The sequence below is a fragment of the Xenopus laevis genome, chromosome 2L (genome assembly GCF_017654675.1).
Source record: "Xenopus laevis strain J_2021 chromosome 2L, Xenopus_laevis_v10.1, whole genome shotgun sequence".
Classification (NCBI taxonomy): Eukaryota; Metazoa; Chordata; class Amphibia; order Anura; family Pipidae; genus Xenopus; species Xenopus laevis.
In genome coordinates, this window is record NC_054373.1 from 175044466 (window position 1) to 175069221 (window position 24756).

General features: G+C 37.4%; 1 protein-coding gene across 2 annotated transcripts in view; it reads left to right on the forward strand.

Annotated features, from left to right (window-relative positions):
• The window catches only part of mre11.L (MRE11 homolog, double strand break repair nuclease L homeolog), a 98656-nt gene extending 78851 nt beyond the window's left edge, over positions 1-19805 (forward strand). For both annotated transcript variants that reach the window (NM_001087506.1, XM_018244846.2), the window contains 2 exon segments: positions 15989-16088; positions 18885-19805. In NM_001087506.1, the coding sequence (NP_001080975.1) occupies positions 15989-16088; positions 18885-18938 (154 nt within the window). In that variant the 3' untranslated portion in view covers positions 18939-19805.
• The last annotated feature ends 4951 nt before the right edge of the window (positions 19806-24756 follow it).

Here is a 24756-nt window from a genome sequence, read left to right on the forward strand (position 1 = left end):
ATAGTTGCTAGGGTCCGTATTATCCTACCAACCAAGCCGTGGTTTAAATGTGACACTATAGAGATAAACAGAAGGAGACCTGAATAGAACGATAAGAAATAAAAAGTAACGGAAAAAATCGAAGCCTCAGGGGGCAATTGTTTGTTTGCTGGGATCATGGTGACCACCTATTAAATTTATACCATTTTAAAAGTTAACTTAAACGTAAACTACCCCTTTTATTTCATATTTTGAAATTGCAAGGTATGTTTGATTGCAGCAAACAAGCAAAACAATATATATATAAAATAATAATGTATTCAGCCATCAAGGCACACCTGCAATTGAGCACTTCAATACATTTCTTGGATTCAAGCAATAAGAGATGTAAAAGTTACGAGTCAGATAGGAATTACAAGGGATTATTAAAGCATAGAGTGTAGTGCTACACAATCAGTCTCACCGCTTTTTGAAGCGTCGGGTGCCAGCTGCGACTCTGTCTGCCCAGGTCCAGTACAAATTCCAATACAAATTCCAGCAGCACTCCGGTAAAGTGAAAAAAAATTTATTTGTGCAAATGAAGCAACGTTTCGGGCATAACCAGCCCTTTATCAAGCTTGATAAAGGGCTGGTTATGCCCGAAACGTTGCTTCATTTGCACAAATAAATTTTTTTTCACTTTACCGGAGTGCTGCTGGAATTTGTATTGGAATTTACAAGGGATTATTATTTACATAAAATTATTTTTAAATCAAGGAAACGCTAGCAAATAATCAGTAGAAGTTATTGTAGATATTAAAGGGGTTGTTCACCTGCCAAACACTTTTATCAGTTCAGTTGTTTTCAGATTGTTCACCAAAAATAAAGATTTTTTTTTCAGTTAATTTTTATTTTTACAGTTTTGCCAAATTCTAAGTTTAAAGTTTAATTTTTCGATTTGTTATACCCTGAAACTGGAAATAGCTTGAATCCGAAAATACTTCCTTGGAGCATTTGAAGATGTTAATAGCCTTCATGATGTTCTAGGTTTTTTCGGTGGGTTACGCTCGAAAACTTAATTCGAGTTTGTTTCCCGTGGAAAACTTGGTTAATTCCAGCTTTCGGGGTTTTAACCCTGAATTCACTAATTTTAGTTTTTTCCATTTAAGTTTTTTCTTAAATTAGAAACCATTCATGTTCATTCAAGGTATAAAAACCTCTAAAACTCGTCATTTGATAAATAACCCCCTTACTTTTTACAGTTTTTTTTCCAGAACATATAGTTCTCCTTCACTTGCTAGTAAATCTGTATGGAAAAAGGTACAGGTACGGGGCCTTTTATCCAAAATGCTCGGGATGTGGGGGTTTTCATATAGTGGATCCTTCTGTAATTTGGATCTTTAAACCCAGTAGGATTGGCTTGTCTTCAGCAAGGATTAATTATATCTTAGTTTGGATCAAGTACAAGGCACTGTTTTATAATTCAAGAGAAAAGGGCAATCATTTTAATTATTTGTATAAATGGAGTCTTTGGGAGACGGCCTTCCCGTAATTTTGAGCTTTCTGTTTAATGGGTTTCTGAATAACGGATCCTATACCTGTAGTTCAGGGGTCCCCAACCTTTTTTTACCCGGGAGCCACATTCAAATGTAAAAAGAGTTGGAGAGCAACACAAGCATAAAATAGTCCCTTGGGTGACAAAATAAGGGCTGTGATTGACTATTTGGTTGCCCCTATGTGGACTGGCAGCCTACAAGAGGCTCTACTTGGTACTATACTTGGTTTTTATGCAATTAAAACTTGCTTCCAAGGCTGGAATTCAAAAATAAGCATCTGCTCTGAGGACCCAGAGAGCAACATCCAAGGGGTTCGAGAGCAACATGTTGCTCGCGAGCTACTGGTTGGGGATCACTGCTGTAGTTAGATGAGTAAAATGTAGCATGGATTAAAAAAAAGGGGCAATTGCATGTGAGATGAGAGAGTAGGAATAAAAATAAGTACTTTGGCTTAAGAGGCCCAAAATGCTTAAAGGAACAGTAACACCAAAAAATCTAAGTGTTATTAAGTAATGAAATTGAAAATATCATGTAATGTTGCCCTACACTGGTAAAACTGATATGTTTGCTTCAGAAACACTACTATAGTTCATATATATGTTGGAAATTGAAAAAAAGCTATATGTCACAGTTTAAATAGTGGATAACAGATAACACCATTATGTTCTACAGAGCTTATCTGGTATCTGCTTTGTAACCTGAGCCTTTTCTCCTTTGTATCACCTATCCAACCAATCATCTAGTCCCAACGAACCAAATGGTCTAATTTGCACTCCCTGCACTTTACGTTTACTATTTATTAATTTTATACTCTGTATCTCTGTATCCCATATATATATTGTAAATATCAATATATTGTAAAAATCAATATGTGTCTCACTGCACTGTGCTGCAAAAAAAATTCCTATGTACTCCTGGTTCAAAAGGCAATAAATAACTACTTGACTTGACTTGAATGGCTGCCCCCATGGCTACACAGTAGCTCATTTATATAAACTATAGTATGACTATGAAGATTTTCATTCATGCAGGTCATTGTATTTCTACTATAAGTAATTCTTTCTAATACAGCTGAACTTGAAGATGTTTCACTACTCATCCGAGCAGCTTCTTCAGTGAAACATCTTCAATGATTACTCAGCAAGACCAATTGTTTTCAAATTACTTATACTAGATATAAACAATAGTAGTCTTTCTGAAATAAACACAGCAGTTTTACCAGTGCAGAGCAACACCGCATTATATTTGTATTACTTTCATTTTTGACGTTACTCTTCCTTTAAGCTATACAAAACAAACCTCCTTAAAGGAAAACTAGAACCCTGAAACAATGTAGGTCTCTATAAAAAGATATTGCATAAAACAGCTCCATATGTAAAACCCTGCTTCATGTAAATAAACCATTTTCATAATAATATACTTTTTTAGTAGTATGTGCCATTGGGTAATCATAAATAGAAAAATAAGGGCCGTCCCCTGGGATCGTAGGATTCACGGTGCACACAAACTATGTGTATTGGGTCACATGAGCCAATTAACAGACAAGTTCTGCAGTATTTCTGGTCAGGTGATCTCTGAGGCAGCACACAGACCATCACGAAATGGTGGTTCAAGATAAGAGATGTAAAAAGGCAATGTTTACTTAAATATAAATTCCAGTTTTATATGATTCTTTAATGTCACTTAATTTAATATAAACTATTAATAATAAATCTGTTGCTCAAGTTTTCATTTTGGTGGTATAGTTTTCCTTTAATAAACCCTCTTAAAAAACAGCCATCATGGAGGCTATAAACTTCTTCAAATGGTTCAAGGAACCTCTGCCATTGACTCTTGCATCTGAAAACGGAATGGTTCAGTATGAGCCAGATCACATCGCAAATATATTGAGATATCATCTGCAGTCTCCATGATCTCCTTCTTCACTCCATTAACTATTAGGCTTTTTACTCTCCCTCTCTCATTTTTTATTGCTTCTCCTACTATTTATGACTGTTCCTAATCATTTCCCTGTCTGTCCTTCAACTCCCTGCCTGTTTAATTTATTCATTAGTTAAATGAAAAACAACAAAGATCAAACCCATTGCCTATTGCATCAGAATGACATGCTCTGTATAATTGTTTTGAAGGTTATTTAGTATAATCCGAATTTATCTCATATTTGTTTTTAAAAAAAAAAAACACGACCAAACTCACATCCCCAATTGTATCTTATTTATTAATAAAAAAACTTGATTCAATCAGATTGCGCAGCAACCGAATTGCTCGTATTTTTCTGGCTTTTTTCCCGAATTGCTCGAATTTTTCAAGTTTTTCCCCAAAACCCAGAAAAAGTCAGATTTTCTGGCTACACCCAGCACAGACCACAAAAAACTCGAATTGAGATAGGTGCCTCTCCCTTTGACTTATACAAGACCTCAACAGGTCTGAGATTTCAGATTTTCAGATTCGGTCTTTTTGCAGCATTGGGGTATATTAAATATCTAAATATTCAAGGTTTTTTTTCCTCTAAAAATTTCTCGTGAAATACACTCAAATTATCGAGATTTTAACATTCCTAATCATTTCTCTGTCTGTCCTTGAACTCTCCGCCTGTTTAATTTATTCATTAGTTGAATCAAAAACAATAAAGAATTCAAAGTATAAAACCATTGCCTACTGCATCAGAATACCATGCTCTGTATAGTTTTTTTTGAAGTTGACGTATTTATTCAATAGTTTATGGCTTGCTAAGGTTGTCTCCCTGCAGACCACCTGCCAAGCTTAGAACTACACAGAGAAAAGTTATGGCAACTTATAAGTTCTGAACCAAACAAATTCATAGGAACTTCAGCCTACTTAAAAGGACTAGAACAGGCAATATCACTTAAATTAATGGACTCAGAGTGAAAGTGTTAGAAATGACCTTGACTGAAGACAAGTCAGAATGATGGCATTTCAAGCATTTTTTATATTTTGCTCTCTAAAATAGAGTTCTTGATTTATTTAAATACATACCTGTCAAGATGTAATTTACAATTCAAACAATGCAAAAAGAGCAAAGAGACTGGAACATGGCCTTCACTTTCCTCTCAACCTTTCATCTATGTGAACAGAACTATGAAAAGAAAATATGGAAAGAGCAGTAAAATATATAAATATTGGAATCAATGTAATCCGGTGTAGAGAACTATTCAGCGAGTTAAAGAAACAAAAGATACAGTAGTAGAGGCACTCAATATTGCCACAATCAGACTATGTAAATGAAAATGCTGGTTCTTTTAGCATGTTATGTTCCAGACAAAGATTGTTCAGCACTTAACATTCTAAAATAAAGTAGGAATTTTATTTCTGCAGAGCCTGAGAGCACATGTTTTGTTGTGGCTTTTTATCTATGCTCATGCACATTTTTTATCTATTACCAAATGGAATTGCAGAACCCTCCTGGTCTTCCATATACATATTCCATATTACTTATTCAAAATATCTGTTTGTACATTTTGCCTGCTGGAGAAACTATGCGTTTGGGATACAGTACAATTAGTGACTGCAGGAAATGTGAGCCTATAGAGGTGGGCTTAATAACACTGCGGGGGTTATTTGCTAAAATACAAATTTATCTCATATTTTATTTAAAAAAACACGACCAAACTCCCATGCCCGATTTTAGCTTTTTTATCAATAAAAAAACTTGATTTAATTGGATCGATAAAATTGTATGAAAACCCAGTTACTTGTCTTTTTTTTCCGAATCTTTAGACTTTTTTCGAGTTTTTGCCCGAAAACCCTGAAAAAGTCTTCGTGCTAAACCCAGCACAGACCAGGAAAACTTCAAATTTGAGATATGTGCGTCTCCCATTGACTTATACAGGACCTCGAGAGGTCTGAGATGCCGTATTTTTGGATTTTGTCTTTTTGCACCATCGTCGTATAAGAAGTCTCTAAAGATTCAAGGTTTTTTTCCTCTAAAAATTTGAGTTTTGTAGCGAAAAATGCTCAAATTTTTTTTTGAGATTTTAACATTAAGATTTTAATAAATAACCCCCTGAGTGTGGGAGGCATCAAAAAAGCTGCTTGGTATGGATTCACAAGAGTGTTATCAGTCTAGAGCTGGGGTCCCCAATGTTTTTTTGTGAGCCACATTCAAATGTAAAAAGTGTCTCATAACAACACAAGCATAAAAAAGTTCCTGGGGGTGCAACGTAAGTACTGTGACTGGCTATTTGGTAGCTTCTTTTGTGAAATGACAGCCTACAGGAGACTCTAGCAGTACATCTGCTATTTATACAACCAAAACTTGCCTCCAAGCCTTGAATTTAAAATAAACACTTGCTTTGAGTTCACTGGTAGAAACATTCAAGAGATTGGTGAGCAACATCCAAGGGATTGGTAAGCAACACCCAAGGGATTGGTGAGCACCATGATGCTTGTGAGCCACTGGTTGGGGATCACTGGTCTAGAACATGAACAAAATAAACAACGTGCACTAGAAGTGGAGCAGGTAATGAATATGGAACAGATGACTGATGAAATGTTTCAGCCACTGCTGCCATGAGAGAACTTAAATATAATTTTTCTAGGGTCAAAAAGTGAAAAAAAAATCACAAACAGAGAAACATGAACACAAGTACAAAGTCAGTTTTCCTACAATATGGCTAAGTAAACAACTGAGTTGAACTACATGATGGACTCTAAGAGGCTATCTTACTCTCAAGGGTAGAATAGTCCTGAGGCACACACTGCGGTTAAATAATTGTTGCGCTCGTACATTGCTTTTCACAGTGTTCCAGCCACTTCTTTTCATCCTAAAATAAAGGTTTTAATAAGGCAGCTGCATCCTCTTAGGATTGTGTTATCCCTCCGATAAAGATTTTTCTCTTTCCTTTGACTCTCTGATCAGCGTCTTTGCTTTGAAGCATGTGCTCTGCCTCTTATTGCCACTACAGCTAAAGATGGAGTTTTTCTTCCTCCTAGCTTCTTCTGCTTTGCTCTTCTCAAATTAGTAGCTATTTTAATAATAAAGCATTTTTTCTGCTCTTGTAACCTCAAAAAAATAAAATACTTTGATGTTCTTCCTTGAGGAATTATTGCTTCAGATAAAGATAAAAATGATTCAGTGTCTGCGTCGTTGTCTTGTTCTTCCCAAAACAAGAGCCCTGTTCACCCTGCTGTTTATGTGCTTCCTGCTAAATTTTGTATTTTTGCTTTTTTTGTTTTGTTTTGTTTTTTTTTCACATACGATATTCATAAGTAAAAGGTTTCTTTGCTTTTAAATCTTAGCTGTCATTTCCCACTGGTTTCTTAGGATTATGCCCAGAAAAATAGAGCTACAGCAAAGTCCTATGCTGTAATGTAATCTCCAAGGGGAAATATTAGAGGGCTGGCTGGATCTGTATAGCTGCAGTTATAATTATTAGGGGTTGGAAATGGTTTGCCCCAATGTGTATTTTAGCTGTTGGAAACAATATGATGGAAATCATGTTCAAGTAAAGAGGAAAACTACCTTTGAGAAGAACTGCAATCGTTTTTAAATTTGTCAGATATTGGGAAACACATCAAAGTGTGAAATTAGAGCTCACCACAGTAAAATTCCACCGCTTTCTATTCATTCCTATGGGATTTTTCAAGGTGAATTTATCAAATGTTGAACTTAAACTTTCACCTGCCCCTAAATGTGGTTCCAATATACCAAGATAAGCATGCGTTTGCTTCAGAGCACCCATCAGATTACTTCTAGAGCGCCCCTTTACATAGCACTCCTCTCGTTTCTAATACACCTTAGTTACACCCAAGGGATCACCCATCAGCTTCCATCTTCTGTGCACAATAACATGCTTTTTACAGCAGCATTTCATACTTTGTCTAAATGGGGTTCTAGGATTCTTCCATCACCAGGTACACATCTAGGGGACACCCAATAGCATTCATCTTTTGGGCGCTGTCATGTCCCATCACTTTGGAAGTGCTGTAGATTAAGTACAAGTCAAGCAACTTTTCTTAGCGTCACCATACAACATTTATGGCCTTAGCTCCCTTGCTGCTGGATGAATCAGTATTAATCTTGTGAATTTTTTGAGCTCTAGTGTCTGTTACTTTTTGTATGTTTCCTGTTTTGGAGTTGACCGTTGCTTTCTGTGTGACTACTAAAATATCTGTCCAAGCCTCTCTGTAACTCCTAAATAAGCATCTATTTCATGTTATTGTAACATAGTAAGTTAGGTTTAAAAAAGACACATGTCCATCAAGTTCAACTTTTTAAGGCTATCTAGTGTATCAGCCAGTACAACTGATTCAGGGAGAGAATTCCACATCTTCACACCTCTCACTGTAACAAACCCTTTTGAATATTTAGCAGGAACCTCCTTTCTTCTAATTGGAAAGGAGGCCCGCTTGTCAGCTGGAAAGACCTACTGGTAAATAAAGAGATTATTATATGATCCCCTTATATATTTATACTGTACATAGTTATCATATCTGTTGATCTTGCTGTAGTTCATGGTGACTCTTCTTCTTGAGACTGACGTCATCTAGACCATGTTTTGGGCAATCAAGCAAGTTCACTTCTGATAACAACCATCCTGTAAATTACTTTTTTGTGCACGGCTTGTGATATGATTTGTGTTACAGTTATGTTAGTTTACGCATGTTCATATTGTGCCAACAATAATCTCCAGTAAAAAGGTTTGTCCTATAGCAGAAATATACTACATAATGTAGGGAGATATACAATTGCTACTGGATTTGCTTTTGAACCAGTTTTGGAAATGCCGACCTCAACTGATTTATCTTTTTGTGTAACTTTAAACATAGGAAGTAGCCATCTATCTCTTACATATTGGTGGCCGAAAAATCACTGGCCGAAAAAAGTTGCAGATTCGGAATCTGCAGACTGTGGGCCCGCTATATCTGGTTAGAAATTTCAATTGGGCAGGTTTGAATATCCTGAGGAGTGCAAAGGCAAGTTGATATGGTTCTTGACTGTTGAGTCTCCATATGGCTCTAGTACCAACAATCAGACCAGTTTCGTATTGCCCAGATTTGTTTGTTTGGTGAGGTTAGAAATTTAATGTTTGTGAGAACCATGAAGTGTATGTTTATGTTGCTGTCCTTAAAATAGGTTTGATACCTGCTGAATACATTTTTTTTTATTTCTGCATGACTCCATTGCCCACTGTGAATAATAAGCTACATCAGCTTGGAGTTTCTTTGGTTTTTATTTCTCTTGTTTACCCCTCCATTTATTTTGCTGTCAGTGTTGCTTTTAATTTGAACCAGTTAGATTAATTGAGCTAAACTTCAATTGATGCTTAGACGCTTTAACTTCTTGTTCACCCTGCTAAAATCAATTTTCTTTGCAAATAATCCTCCAATTAAATCACCCCAGAATGATGTTATCTTGACATAAAGGTAGCTTTTATGTGTTATGTGCCTAAGAACAATCTGCTGTCAGACTGCATAGACATGCATTAAAGCTGCACCTTGAGGCAACGTTAGATTAAATGAAGCCTTCATGGCAAAACAGTTCAAATCTAATTATGTAGTTACGTCGGCCTCATCCTACCGTTGTCACATTATGTATTAAGTACCCTATACAATGTGTGCAGTGCGTTGTAAAACTGCTAAATGTCTGCTTTGTGGGATATTAATAGCTCAGAGAATCTGACGATTACCTTTGTCACTACATGCAAGATTTTTATTCCAGCTGATTTGAACTACGGAAACAGGTCTACTGGGAGTTAGAACCTGTTAGGGAGTAAAGGACCAGATTACTAGGCAAACTGGCAGAAGGCTGTCTGGTACATAACAGGGAGGAACAGAGCAAGTTATTGGAATTTGAATCCAAAAAGTAAAAGTGGACTAACATAGTCAAGAGGGAAAGTCCACCTCCATCTTGAAAGGAAAGTCCACCTCCATCTTGAGAAAAACTGGCAAAGAATGCAAGAATGTGCAACTGGGACATTACCGGTGCAACTAGAATGGCTGAAAACAACTCTGGAGATCTATTATGGTGACCAAGACCAGGTAATTCACAACAGGACACATGATCAGAAAACTTGGGAGTTCTGGAGAACATAGAAAAGGCTGACAAAAGCAATGTAAAACAAAGCTCCACTGTAAACTGTAAAGATCAAGAGAAAAACAGTGAATTAGATGGGACTGTCTCAAAGGGTATACCAGGGCTGGGCTGGAAAGTATCTACAGTTATAGAATTGAAAGCAGATTTGAACAGTGGAGCAGACAACTGCAACACTGAAGCACAGGACAGCAGATTGTAGCTGAAGAGACTGGACATATAAACTAACCAATAATAAAAATATGGGTTTCTTGCCTTTATGATGGTTTTGAAGAGGATTTTTCCCCCTTGGTTCACACCCACGTATTTCAGCCTCTTAAATGTAAGGGGCAAGGTTTCAGGGGGTTATTTACTAAAATCTGAATTTATCTCATTAGTTTAATAAAACCAAACTCACATCCTATATTTTGCCTTATTTATTAATAAAATAACTTGAATAAATCTGATCTGTAAAATAATAAAATAAAATCGAACGAAACCCCAAATTGTAAGATTTTTCTGGACTTTTCTCCCGAAACGCTTGATTTTTTTTTTTAGGGTTTTGCCCGAAAACCCAAAAAACGGATTATCGGGCTAAACCCAGTGCAAGCCATGATATCTTCCAAACGGGATAGGGAAATCTGCCATTGACTTATACATGACCTCGACAGATCTGAGATGGCGGATTTTCAGATTTTGACTTTTTGCAGGGTATAATAAATCTGGCACTTTTGTTAAGCTGATCTGCCCAGCTTTCAAGACGACACTTTCTTATGTAAACATTTAGTTTAGCCTTTTTATTTTCCATGTTAAATTCAGTGAAAATCCATTTGCATGAGTGTATGAAAACCGGATATTAGCATATTTCATTCTTTGTTTATATCCTGAGTAGACAGAATACATAAATGATAAAATGACATACAATTGTTATTTATAGTGGCGTCATTCTGGAGCCACTTGTTGGTAGCTGGGTTTAGGAAGAGTGTCTCAGCTGGTAGATGCATGGGCCTCTGAATGATATTGAAATTGCTCTTCACTCTGCACCTGACGACTGTTAATATCAGAAGACCGTAACAAACAGATCTTTCTCTTGCTCTAATATAATGAATAACTATTGCCCATTTATGTCCTTTAATTTGTAAATGCATGCTGCACAAATAATGTTTGCACCCCTGAACACTAATTGAAGACAAAACATGTGTCTTATATACTATAATGGTGTTATTAATATATATTAAATATCAGGTCTGTCCTAAATCTTTTAAAAATATTGGGGGAAATGTAATAAAATTTGCAAAGAGAACAAAGTTGCACACAAATAAGAATAAAAATTTGTCTTCATTAGACTTTTATTACATTGCGAATCTTAATTGTAGAGATGCACCAAATCCGCTATTTGGGATTCGGCCGATTCCTTCGTGAAAGATTCAGGCGAATACCGAATCTAAATCCTAATGTGCATATGCAATGCAATTTGCATCTTGCAATTAGGAGCCGGAAGGGGGGACCATTTTTTACCTTGTTTTGAGAATTTAGCAAAATCCAAAAACAATCATTGGATTCAGTACATCCTTAATAGCGTGACTGCTGTCCACAGAGCTAGCTGCTAATTTTGAATTTTAAATACTGGAAACGTCGTGGGATAACAATGCTTGGCTGAAAAAAAGGCTTTTTACATTGAGGGTGGGAGGTTTTCTTGTCCTAAAGTAGAATTTAACTAAAATGTGAATGGATGCCAGATGCACTTGTCTTTTGTTCCTTAGCAGCCGGTAATTGCTGTGCTTTTCTACAGCGAAAACAGAATTGAAATAGATAGATTATTATTATTTTGTAATTAATTATACCCTTAGGTAACTCCAAATCCAGAATTAAAAAAACATTATTATAGAATATCCAAACAAAAAAATGAGATGTGCCAGCTGCAAATAAATCAAAGCATATTATCCTTGTAGAGATTTGATACCTCTAGTTTCTGTCGCCTGAAATGTTGAAATTCCTGTGCTCTTTACTGGATCTACTTATGAGCCTGCCAGATGGCATTGTTTCTACGTTTAGTCATTCACTTTTCTGTCAATATTTCAAATTGTACTCAGATCTGTATTGTATATATAACTCAGAGTGTTAATTAATAGTCAAGGAACATTCTAGTCAATTTTCTCGATTCTTGTCAAGTTTTGCTAGGTGTCCGTAGGCTTCTGGGCAATGGATTTATTCTGTAGAGTGGATTTACTAACAGCCCAAGAATTCTAGAGAAATGGTGGTGTGTCCATTAAGTTAAATGGATCTCGTTACCTCTGAGCTCCCAAGAAGTTTGGGAGAGAAATCACTGGAAAATGAACTCGAGAAACATGCTATATAGATATGATGGAGGTGAGGGATGATGTGCAACATAGGGGTATTCCAGGGGACACCACAAATAACCTGCCAACCTTTCTAAGAGTGTTCTTTGGGCACAAAAAGCAAAGTACAAAAAACGGAGGTTTAGAGTCAAATTTATTAAGGTTCAATTTGTGTTTTCCATGAAAATTTGAGTTTTCAAATTGATTTTTTTTGGTCAAAATTCTCATTTTTGCTTTAAAAAATTTATTATACAGGTATGGGACCTGTTATCCAGAATGCTCGGGACCTGGGGTTTTCCGGATAACGGATCTTTCCGTAATTTGGGTCTTCATGCCTTAAATCTACTAGAAACTCATTTAAACATTAAATAAACCCAATAGGCTGGTTTTGCTTCCAATAAGGATTAATTATATCTTAGTTGGGATCAAGTACAAGCTACTGTTTTATTATTACAGAGAAAAAGGAAATAATTTTTAAAAATTTGGATTATTTGGATAAAATGGAGTCTATGGGAGACAGCCATTCCATAATTCTGAGCTTTCTGGATATCGGGTTTCCGGATAATGGATCCTATACCTGTACCCCGACCCTAGAAATAGCTTGAATCGGAAAATACACCATCTAAAACCTATCAAGGTCATGTAGGAGTCAATGGCAGAGGTCCCTTGAACCATTTGAAGATAGCTTCATGATGTTTGACGTTTTTTTCAGAGGGGTTTTCCTGAAAACTCGAGCGATTTGAGGGGTTTTTTTATCCCCGAAAACGTAATCAACTCAAGTTTTTAGGTCATTAACCCGAACTTGCTGATTCGAGTTTTTTTCCATTCAAGGTTTTTCTTAAATTAGAAACCATTTGAGTTCATTAGAGTTTATTCGAGGTATAAAAAAATCAACCTAAATCAACCCCCTAATATGATGCCCTGCAGGGTGTATTATCAATAGGAACATACGAATACTGCTCATCTTCAGGCTCTCTCTGCTTTTTAAATATGTTTATATATTTTACCAAGTTCCTGCTAGGAATCACTATTTTATATTCCTAGGACAATGAAGAATTGGGATACTCTGCACTATTTTATTTTCTTTGTGCTTTCTACTCTAAAGAAGTTGTAAAGTAAATTAAGTGGTTTTTAATTGCACGGAACAGACCGAGACACATTTTAATATGTCTGTGTCATCCAAGCGCCAGAGCATTTCTAAGAAGACGTTTCAGAGTGTTATTTCCTAAATCAAGTAATTGAGTGTCTGCAAGATGAATTGTATCTGTGCAGTTACTTTTGGTTTCTAGGCTGAGCATCATCCGGGAAGATTAGAAACAAGCTTGAAATGTCAAAAATGAAAGTTTCATGGCATCCTGTCAGGCAGCAAATATTTCCTTGCTTCTGTATAAAAAGGAGCGGCTTTGTGTAATCCCATTCAGAATGCATCAACAAATCCCAGGTGGTGGACAGGTTTTCAGTGCCTGCATTGGTACCGCGCCAACAAACATGGATAAAGAGATTCTGTGCCTCTGACCAGCTGTTTGGGTTTTTGACAAACTAGAGGGTTACATGGGGGAGTTAGGAGTTCAGTATTGCTTACAAAAAAAGATGAATGTTGTTTTGAATTAACAATTTGACATTGTTCTCACTCTCATACAGCACAAGGATCTACCTTTTTACTGGACATTTGTCCCATAATACCCACTTATTAACTCTATGTTTAGGGATATCCAAGATATCCAATTTCTAGAAAATTACAAAGTAGAAAAAAAGGGTTAAGCGATTGAGGGTGCCCCCAGACATTGTAATCACTTACCTAGGCCGGTGATCCTCTTTGCTGAAAAATGCACCGGACTGGGTTACTATTCTTGTGATCGCTGTGTTGCCTTCTTCTTGGGATCTCTTACTGCTGGTCTGGCCTATCCACAGGAAAATAAATTAAGATCAGAACTTAGAAGTAAAAAGCCACTTTTTAACTCTACTGTGCATGCTCACAGCCCAGGGCCTCAGCAAAGATCCTGGGGACAGGAAAAAAGATGGCAACACGGCACAACCTAGAATAGCGCTAGAGGATATTTGGCAAAGGGGAGCTCTGGCCCGGAGTCTAAAATTAGCAATTATAATGCTGTGGGGTGACAAATTGGCAACCTCCAACAAGTGATTAACCCTTTCCTTAAGACACAATGCGGTTGGCACCCATATAATATCAAGGTTGCAGTTATATGAAAGAGTCCATACTTTCAGAGGTATCCACAGCAAAAATAAATCCAACATCTATAAGTATATTGCTTGGATGTGCTGGCCAGTTATTGGAATATGTTGTTGGTTTGGAAGTCTGGTTGCTCCTTTCTGTGGTTCCTAGCACCCCAACCATTCTGGTTTCATTAATTAGGGTATTTCGGCTACTTCTAAGTTTTCCAGCAGATAGAATCATAGAGTTACAATGCCTTCAGGCCAAGCATCCATAAATATATAGGATAACAAACAAACCTCTTGTCCAACTCTAAACCTAATTGGCCCTCAGTTTGCAAACCCACCTCTGCTTCACTGCTTTTGCCTTAACATACAATAATGTAACAGACCCATAAAACAACTTTTCTGTATCAGCCATGGGTCAATAATTATTTAAGCCAAGAAATAAGTGTTTGCCACAAATCTCACCCTAACCTTCAATTTGGTATTCGGTGAGTATTTAGGGGTGCAAATATGGATTCTCAACAAATACGCCGGCCCCATAGTTTGGGAACCACCTCTGTAAAGGCCACAGTCATCCATACTGTGTGTTTCAGACATTACCCCTGACTTCAGTTATGGAATGCTTTTTTATATAGTCAGGACTGATTCTTGTGCTCAGCCAGGGCAGAGAGATGGGATTAGTTATATGTAGATGCCAAAATATGACATGTTCAAGGTTGTGACCTGTTGCTTTCTGACTTCATACTCTAAACTTCCTCCATCCATCTGCCATCTTGGAATTTGAACTTTCTGACTTCATCCATGTTCATACCGATGATCATGAAGATGATACAGTTTGGAATCAAATGGGTAGCTTAAAAAACCTTTGGGCCACATTTACCATATCCTAGGTAAAACTGCCCCAGTGTAATAATCTATAGCAAGCAATAAGAATTTAACGTTGATTAGTATGGTGCTGGTAGAATATTGCCTGGTTGTTGTGGGTTATTGCTAATTATAGCAAATGAATTGCAGTTCCTCAAATTATGATTTGCCTGTATAACTTTTCTCTGGAAGATAAATGGAGATCACTTGCTAGTGTTGGCAGTGGGGATCACGATGGGTATGGGTTAATATAGCAGAAGGAGCCTTCTTTTGGACCCCTTAATGAGGAAGGAAGCCCTGTTACGGGTTTTTCCCATTCTTGCAGCAGTTGAGGTGCCAACGATAGGGGCAGAAGAAGTGAAGATGGGCAAGTTGTCTCTAACAAGGAGCATGTGCCAGCCAATCAGGAAGAGTGTTTGGGAGCTTCTAGCTTTCCAGTGTAGACCCAAGTATACAGACACAAGCTAGGAACAATCGATGGATTATGTTAGCCAGCCTTGCTGAAGGCAAGTATCACATGGAACTTGGACTGAGAATACAGAAGAGTTAATGGACTGAACTGTGACTGAGAGAAGGTGGATATATAAATGTTGCCTGGGGAACTGAAGAAAACGATGCATTTCACTTCTAAGCACCTGCTGAGCTGGGCTTTTACTGTGCTGTTGAAGTGCCAGAAATAAAGCTTCCCTTTGGTACTGCCAGTCTGCGTGTCATTATGTGCCCATAACTGTGACAGCCTGAAGATTATGGTTTATTGGCAAAAATCGTGTTGTTTTATATATTGTAATTATGAATAATTCCAAAAGAACTCTAGTCCCATACTAAACCCCTCCCTTGCTACCCAGCCTCTTCTGGATTCTAATAAGCTACTGCATCCAAGCAGACTGCTCCTGTTGCAGTACCATTGAGGGCAGATGTTCTCCGCATACAGGCAGTGATGGGTGAGAGATATTGATAGTGTCACGCAAAATTATTAAACAAATAGGTTTTTTGTAGAATAAAATGTGCAGTTTTTCCCTTATTCCAAAGACCAAATTCATTTTTCTTTTTTTCTCTCCTAGTCGTAGAACCTCTAGCACTTCAACGTCATATAGCAGGAAGAGTACACAGCCACAGAGCCAGGCCACAAAAGCGCATTTCTTCGATGACGATGATGACGAGGTGGGTTTGCTAAGATTGTCATAGTTTTCGTCATATCAATGTCTTCCAATACCAACCAGTGCGGCCAAAGTAGTGCAGTATTTCTGGAAGACTTATTACAGAACCCCAAGTTCTCGGATAACTTAGGTGAAGTCATTATTCTTTGTGGGACTTCCATTGCTCTGAGAAGAATTTAGGCTGCTGTAGCTCCAAAATAAAGTGGCATACCCTGGGCATTATTATCCTTAGGATGGCAGTACAGCAATTTTGAAAGGTGGCTCTTGGCATCACTTTAAAGGACCTCATTTACCATTGCAAGGCAACGGGATGTGCAACCTACACTCAACACCTTGTGCTTTATTTTTGTTTTGGTGCACGGGTCAACAGTTTTGTATGCAAGGCAATGAAATACTATTGCTGGATGTGATGGCACCAAATGCAGGCATTAAAGAATAATTAAACATTTTATTTTAAAATCCCTATCAAGACTCTTTAATCAGACCCAAAAATAACACACTTCTTTCCTTACATTGAAGCTCCACCCCATTTAGAATACTGAGCCATCCTTTTCCTTTGAACAGGAAGTTGGTCAAAGATTCTTTGACCAACTTCCTGTCCGAAGGAGAAGGAAGACTCTGAATACTAATGGGGATGAAGTATCACTGTAGATGAGAAAGTTACTAATTTCTGCAGCAGGTTTCATTTCCTTTGTTAGAACTATGTTAAAAGTGAAATTCAAAGTTGCATATAGACTTTTTTGTCTTTTGACTGTTTTCTGTATTTTGGATCTGCAATGTTATTTTTTCAATTTAGTTTTTTCTAGTTTGGCTGATTACTTTAGCTGTCTGAATACCAGATGATCCAGTTTTCCAGTTCAAATGTATAGCACTCACTTCCATGTCTGTACCAGGCAGAACAATATCCACAAAGGACAATGATTCCTTTTCTTTCCATCAAGAGCAGATAGAACTTTATTTTTTATTACCCCTAGAAATATATTTCGTCAGATATTTCACCATGTAGCATGAAGATAAAAGATTAAATATACCCTTTCATCAAATTGACCGCAATTTCGAGTGATTAATGTGATACGTCTAGACTATGACCAGCTTCTGTCATTAGCTAAAAAGAACGGTCATACTCAGAATGATGTATCTGTCATTGTTTGTTCCCTGCTAATGTTAAACAACAATAATAACAGTAATGTGTTGTGAATTCTTTATAAATGCATTAAATTACGCAAAAAAAAGCTTTGGGGCCAATCCATGAGCCTGTCTGACCAATATCTGGCAGGTTTAAAGATCCCATTTAGAGAAGATGGCCCAATAGTGCAGGCTAATGTTTGCCCGCTTGGCCCAAAACTCAGAGATAAGGTGGGTTCGGCCCGCCAATTGGATGCATGTTGTTAAGGAACAATACTTGGGGGTAGATTTACTAAGTTCGAATGGTAAATTCTAATTTTCGGGAAAAAAAATTTTGATCAAAACTCACTAGTACTAATTTCAAAACCACCAACTCGAATTTGAATTGGAATGTGAGATTTATCACCTCTTAATCCTGGAAAACGTTCTAATTCGACTATTCTCCACCTAAAACCTGTCGAGTTCATGTAGAAGTCAATGACAGAGGTCCCTTGAACTATTTGAAGATGTTAATAGTAGTGATGAGTCTCATTTTTGCCAAGTTTCGACTTCGAAAATAACACCCCATAGACTCATAGAAAAATTTTTTGGACATGCGTCAAAAAATTAAAACTCAAATTTGAGTTTTCGGGTTGGGACTATTCGATCGAATTTTAGAAGTTTGAATTTTTTCATAAATAAACACTATTCGAATTGTGAATACAATTAGATTTTTTCGAGTTTAAAAAAAATTCACATTACTCTAAAAATCGACCTTTGATAAATTACCCCCTTGTAGTCTCCTAAATCTACCTTCCTGCTGATTAACGCTGAGGAATCCCGTAGCTGCATGCGAGGATTAACTTTTGTTTGTAGAGCTTTGAATCTTACATTTGTTAGGCTAGTGAATTAATTTGACTTTACAAATAATTGTGTGAATGGTACAGGGAAGATTTATGAATCCTATAACCTATATCAAATAAATCCCAGGGGCCTTTAAAAGGATTACATCAATTCTTTGTTTCTGTTATCAGTGGTTTAATAAGCAGTGGTGGGAGGGGGTTTTTCCCCTGGTTGTTATCTTTCCTAGGCTTTCGGAAGCTTAAAGGGATTCTAAAAGCAAAATATTTTAATTTATATTTTCCTTCTCTAGGGCATAGGCACCTATTTTGCAATATACATTAAAAAAAAGTTTTGTGAACTATGAATAGTAGGTGCATATGCAATACAGAAGGCAAATGTAAAATAAAAATATTGAATGAATGTCACAATAAAAGGCTTTTTATTTGTTAATTTAAATTCCCATTATACGGTAACTAGTGAAACCAGTGCAATTTGCATAACTGAATACTCAGCCCTATAGCATCAGCTTCTGTCACATGTGAACCTCATTTTATTGATGAATTGAGACGACCCCTAAGCTTAACTTCTCAACCGCAGCCTAGAGCGCACTGAGCATGTGCGTGTCACTGACATTCCTAACAAAATCCAAGATGGTGACCCCCTCTGCACAACCCTGATGGTCATAAGCATTACTGTTGTAGAGATTCCAAAATGTAAGTCTGTAGCAGAAAGTTCATAATATTACATGCTGCATTTCGACCCATATTTTTTCTTAGGGTTTAGTTCTAGTTTAATTTTTGGCTTTTGTTTATTGGTATTCCTTAAGTACATCTTCTCTTTCTGTTCTTTCTAGGAGGATTTCGACCCTTTCAAGAAAAGTGGGCCTTCCAGAAGGGGCCGTAGATAAATATGATTGGTTTTAAAGACATACAACACAGAATGTCCAACGTGCAACCCTCTAGTTGCCACTAATGGGTTTGATAGACTTCAGTTAACAGGGCCACAGCCTGTACTCCTCTAAATGATATACTGAACTGACCCAGGATAGAAGGTTGATGGCTATATTAATATAAATTATATTGTTAAATATATACAGAACTTCATATTTAGAACTATTAGAAGATGTATGTATGTCTTTCATAGTCAGTTTTGACGCTATAATTTTTTTCTGTTAGGGAAATGTCTTCTCTACCCGACCTTAAATGTGTGCTTTTAGTCAAGGTAGCTCTCTTTGCGTTATGATGAAAGTCCTTGGTGGTCTTATTTAGATATACAAAAATTTGCAGGCAGAATCTACATGCATGAAACAAGAGTTGTTAGAAGAGGAGAGAATAAACCAATGTAAGTCTTCCAGCTTTATTATATCAGCCTAGCAAAGTTGCTTGCCTTTTGTAATATTGCATAGTCTGAACTGATAAATTACATTGCGCAACCACTTCATGGAAACAGATGACAGATATAGCACCTTCCACTTTGTTGCAAAGGCTTTCTGATACTTTAAAAGAAAATATCATACTATGAGTATACTTGGCAAAAAAAAAATTGATTAAAAGTTATTTTTTTTCTTTTTTTAATTACGACTGTATTTACTGTTTTGGTGTGATTTACTGAAACTTGACATTTATATTGTTTTGATGTTTGCCCCCAATCTTTGATATAGATTCAAAATAACATTATAAAATCTATAGAGCGTTGGAGTAACTGTCAGACAACAACAGTTTTAATAAAAATAAAGCAGAAAAATAAACAAAACCCAAGCTGGTTTTAAGAATAAGCCCCATTGTTTTTTTTGCCTTCTATGGGGGAGGCCCATATCTTTGGATTGAATGCTTTGTGGGCTGTGATGCATAGAGGCCTTGCTCTAAAATTCCACTACTACCTATACATTGCTTTCTGGACATCAAAGGGATTCCTGGTTGCCATATTTTCTATATGAACAGCATCATCAGTAACATTGACATCTGCAAACAGTTCATGTATGCTGTAAAGTTCATGCAATGCACAATGCAGGTTTACACAGGCACAAAATACTTTGATAAACAGTTCTGCTGGGGTTGAGCAATGTAATGGCTAAGCTGAGCTCAGGAGAGGTGGTTAAGAGAAAAAAATAGGATCAGACAACAAGAGTTTCTATGGGAACCAGCAATGCTATCTCTTCATTGGCTGTTAGACTGGAGGGTGTGTTTAGTAATCTGACCTGAGAAGAACTGAGCATGCTCATAAATCAATAGCCAAAGCCAATTCCTGAGTGAGGGGGCACAGGAGGAGAAGGAATTCTAAGTTGTTAAGGGGATGCCGCAGCCTTACTGTTAACATTTTAACAACTGGAGTAGCGCACCAGATGGCAATCTATTGCTGATTTCAGTTCATTCCTAGGTGCATTCCAACCCATGGAGCTTCATATTGATGTCACTAGGATGCCGTGGTGTAACAGCAGGGGTGCGATTGCTAAAAGGCCCTCTGGAGCCATAATATAGCAATATTGCTGGCGCAGCTTAAAGGAGAATTCAACCCTAAAGTTAAGAATCCCTACCCTACATAGACCCCCCTCCTCCTAGACTCGTTTTACTTACCCCTAAGTGCAGATTCAGGCATCAGAGTTCACAGGCGCCATCTTCCCTTCGAAACGAAACCTGCGTGGCAGCGCATGCACAGTTGGAGCAATTTTCTGTTTAGCAGCAATTGCGCATGCAGCGAAACTCGCTAAAATTGCCGAAGTCTCGGTCTCATTACGAAGATTACCAAAGTGGCTGAAGATGTGTCCGTGAACTCTGCTGCCTGAATCTGCATCGAAGGGTAAGTAAAATGTTAGGGGCATTTGCCCGGGGTAACACTTAAGCTGGAGGGAGGGGGGATAGGGGTTTTTTTTAACTTGAATTCTCCTTTAAGGGGATTACACATGCGGTGGTTGGGGGCTTGATTTTGGGGTGGGGGGGTGTCAGGTTCTCATCTTGAACCTGGGCCCAGGTGACACTAGTTACGCAATGCTAGGAAGTTATCCACAAAAAGTACTGGGGTTTTTATCACCACTAAGGGACAGATTTATCAAGGGTCGAATTGTATAAACTTAAAATTCGAATTAAGAACGACCAATCGATTTTTCAAACTCAGATGAATGGGATCAACCCTCAAACTCGAATCTAATTTGATTTGCGTTTTTTATTTTTTTCTCCAAAAAAACGACGTTCAGGAAGGCTGCAAACAACTCCAAATTGATCCCAGGACGAGCCCCCATAGGCTAAAACAGCAACTCGGCAGGTTTAGGGTGGCCAATAGTTGAATTAGAATTCTTAAAGAGCCAGTACATGATAAATTTCGAAAATCGAATTCGAATTTGTTTAAAAACTCGAATCAAATTTTTACTATTCCCTAGTCGAATTCCACAAAAAAAGCTTGAAATTTAGATTTTTCATTTACAAGTGTCAGCTGTAAAGTGCACCTTGCTCTGGTTCTTTAGGCTTCTTGAACCTATATTTTCTAACCTGTTTGCTGACTCCTCCTAACTGCACATGCTCTGGGCTGCAATATGAAGCTAATTAGCAACAGATTTATATCACATTGCAGCTCAGAAACAAGTGCATTTTGCATCCCAATTTAATCATCCGCCCTGCAGCATTGGTTTCTTTTAACAGACAAACTTCCATTTCTGCTGTACGATTTCCATCTATCCCTCAGCTTCGTGTTGCTGACACTCAAACAATGGCCTAACAAGATCCAAGATGGGGAGCCCCTGTAGACCACTTTGAAGGTTTGGGTCATTACTGTTACACTGCTGCTGAACTCTACTTTTGCAGTAAGTTTTATGTATAAAACACAGAGTTTTCAGCCGTATTCATTATAAGCTCTAGTTCTCCTTTGAAGAAAAAGAAAAGACGGATTAGTCATTAAAGGCAGAAAACTTGCTAGCAGCTTGTTGGATATGCATGCACCTTGGTGTATGTACATTGAACGTTGCTTTTAATGAGTTTCCAATTTCACTCGGCATTCATTTCAGAATTCTGTTAACGGTCCCGTGTTTGCAATTAACGGCAGTCCCGGTGGGAGGCTGAATCGTTGGTAAAGGTCTGCTACACACTGCTGGGTTTCCCCACTGCACTTTGTTACTCATACACTCGTTATTTAAAGCAGTGATCTCTTCTCGTTTTAGTGTTTCGTATACATTAATGTCTCAACTTGAAGCTAGATTATTTTTTTTTACCATAGTTAAAATGTTTACTTGTTCTAGAGATGTGCAAGCTTTTATTAAAACCCCCAGTGTTCTCTTCTTTTATTTAAAATACAGATATGGGATCTGTTATCCAGAATGCTCGGGACCTGGGGGTTTCCGGATAACAGATTTTACCGTAATTTGGTTCTTCATACCTTAAGTCTACTAGAAAATCATGTAAACATTCAATAAACCCAAAAGGCTGGTTTTGCTTCCAATAAGGATTAATTATATCTTAGTTGGGATCAAGTACAAGTTACTGTTTTATTATTACAGAGAAAAAGGAAATCATTTTTTTTAAATGAGGAATATTTGGAGATGGCTTTCCCTGGAGCTTTCTGGATAAGTGATCCCATACCTGTACAATGTATGGGACATGTTATCTAGAATGCTCGGGACATGGGATAACAGATTTTGCTTCCAATAAGTATTAATTATATCTTACCATATATACTCGAGTATAAGCCGTCCCGAGTATAAGCCAAGGTACCTAATTTTACCTCCAAAAACTGGGAAAGCTTATTGACTCAAGTATAAGCCTAGGGTGAGAAATGCAGCAGCTTCTGGTAAGTTTCAATCAAAAAATTGAGGGTTTCTGCTCCCATTGGAGGTGCCGGCGTCTCGTTTTTGGATGCCGGCGAATATTCTTGGAGACTATTCTTGGACACCGGCGACTATTCTTAGATGCCGGCGACCGTTTTTGCGCTTGACCCGAGTATAAGCTGAGGTAGCGTTTTTCAGCATATTTTGGGGGCTGAAAAACTCGGCTTATACTCGAGTATATACGGTAGTTGGAATCAAGTACAAGCTACTGTTTTATTATTACAGAGAAAAAGGTAATCATTTTTAAACATTTGGATAAAATGTAGTCTATTTGAGACAGCCTTTCCATAATTCAGAGCTTTCTGGATAACGGGTTTCCTGATAACAGATCCCATACCTGTACTAACAATAAAGAGATGCACAGCTATCATAACATTGTCTTTGCATGCGCTTTATCATTTTGCCATAGAAGTATTTGCCTGATGCTTTTACAATATCCAAATTTCCATGTTCCTCTGCAAGGGGGCTGCCATATTTGTGTTGCAGTTGCCCTTCAATTGTCTCAATGAAGAGGCTGACAGCTGTTGAGGAGTTTGTTCAAGAGGAAATGCAGGGTCCCCTGTAAGGAATATTGAGAAGGCAGATGGTACGGATACTGCATATATTGTTTAATCCACCACAGGACACGACAATAATAGCAAACCATAATTGATGTTCCAGAAGGTTTGGCAACAGAATAGAACCTTATATAAGTATAACCTTATATAATACACAGAAGCCATGAATATCTTGTAAATTATATCCTTATAAACGGTGAGTTCTGATGTCATCGGATATAAACGGTGAGTTCTGATGTCATTTCTGTCACATGACTCACTGAAACTTGTGTATTATAATAAATAAAGTACCCCCAGTTGCAAAATATGAGGATATTATGTTACCTCGGAGTTACATGACCTTCGGCCTCGTGCTTTTATATGGTCATGAAACTCCTCGGTAACTTATAATATCCTTATATTTTACAAGAGGGGGTACTTTATTCACTATATATTGGTCACGTAGTGAAGACTTGGGTGCTATTTATTTAGACCACATCATAATGGAAGCAATAATATCAGGGGAGAGATAGGAGCAAACTGAGCATGCTCAAGCCCTAGCCCTGGAGGTTTAGGCTGAAAACAGGAAGTCTGTTACAGAAGCCCATGTGTACACAATAGAAGGAAAGAAATGCTGTGTTTGTTTTGACAGAGAACTTAGAGCAGTATTTGTTTAAAGGTTTATTATTGTATTTATATAGACCTTTCTGATAAATCTTACTTAATTTTAACCTTTCCTTCTCCTTTAAGGGGTAACTATCGCTGAAATGAAAATTAAATATAAGCTTCATCATACTGAAATAAGAAACTTTCTAAATACAATCAATTAAATATTCTGCATGGTTTCTGAAATAATCAAGTTTATGTTCACTATTCCTCTCTCAGCATCTGTTTCTCTTCATTCTGTCTTCATGCAGCGTTTGGGTGTCAGGTGAATGATCCAATATATCTTATAGGGGGGCTCCTTTTGCCTAGAAGATGTATTAGAGCTCACTCTATTAAACTCATCAGACATCATGGGGCCCATTTACTTAGTTCGAGTGAAGGAATAGAGGAAAAATAGTTTGAATTTCGAATGTTTTTTTGGCTACTTCGACCATCGAATGGGCTACTTTGACCTTCAATTCGAACTAATAATCGTTCGACTGTTCAACTATTCGATAGTCGAAGTACTGTCTCTTTAAAAAATTCTTCAACCCCCTAGTTCACCACCTAAAACCTACCGAGGCCAATGTTAGCCTATGGGGAAGGTCCTCATAGGCTTTCCAAGGTTTTTTTGATCGAAGGAATTATTCCTTCGATCAAGCGAATTGCGCTAAATCCTTCGACTTCGATATTCGAAGGATTTCAATTCGTCAGTCGAATATCGAGGGTTAATT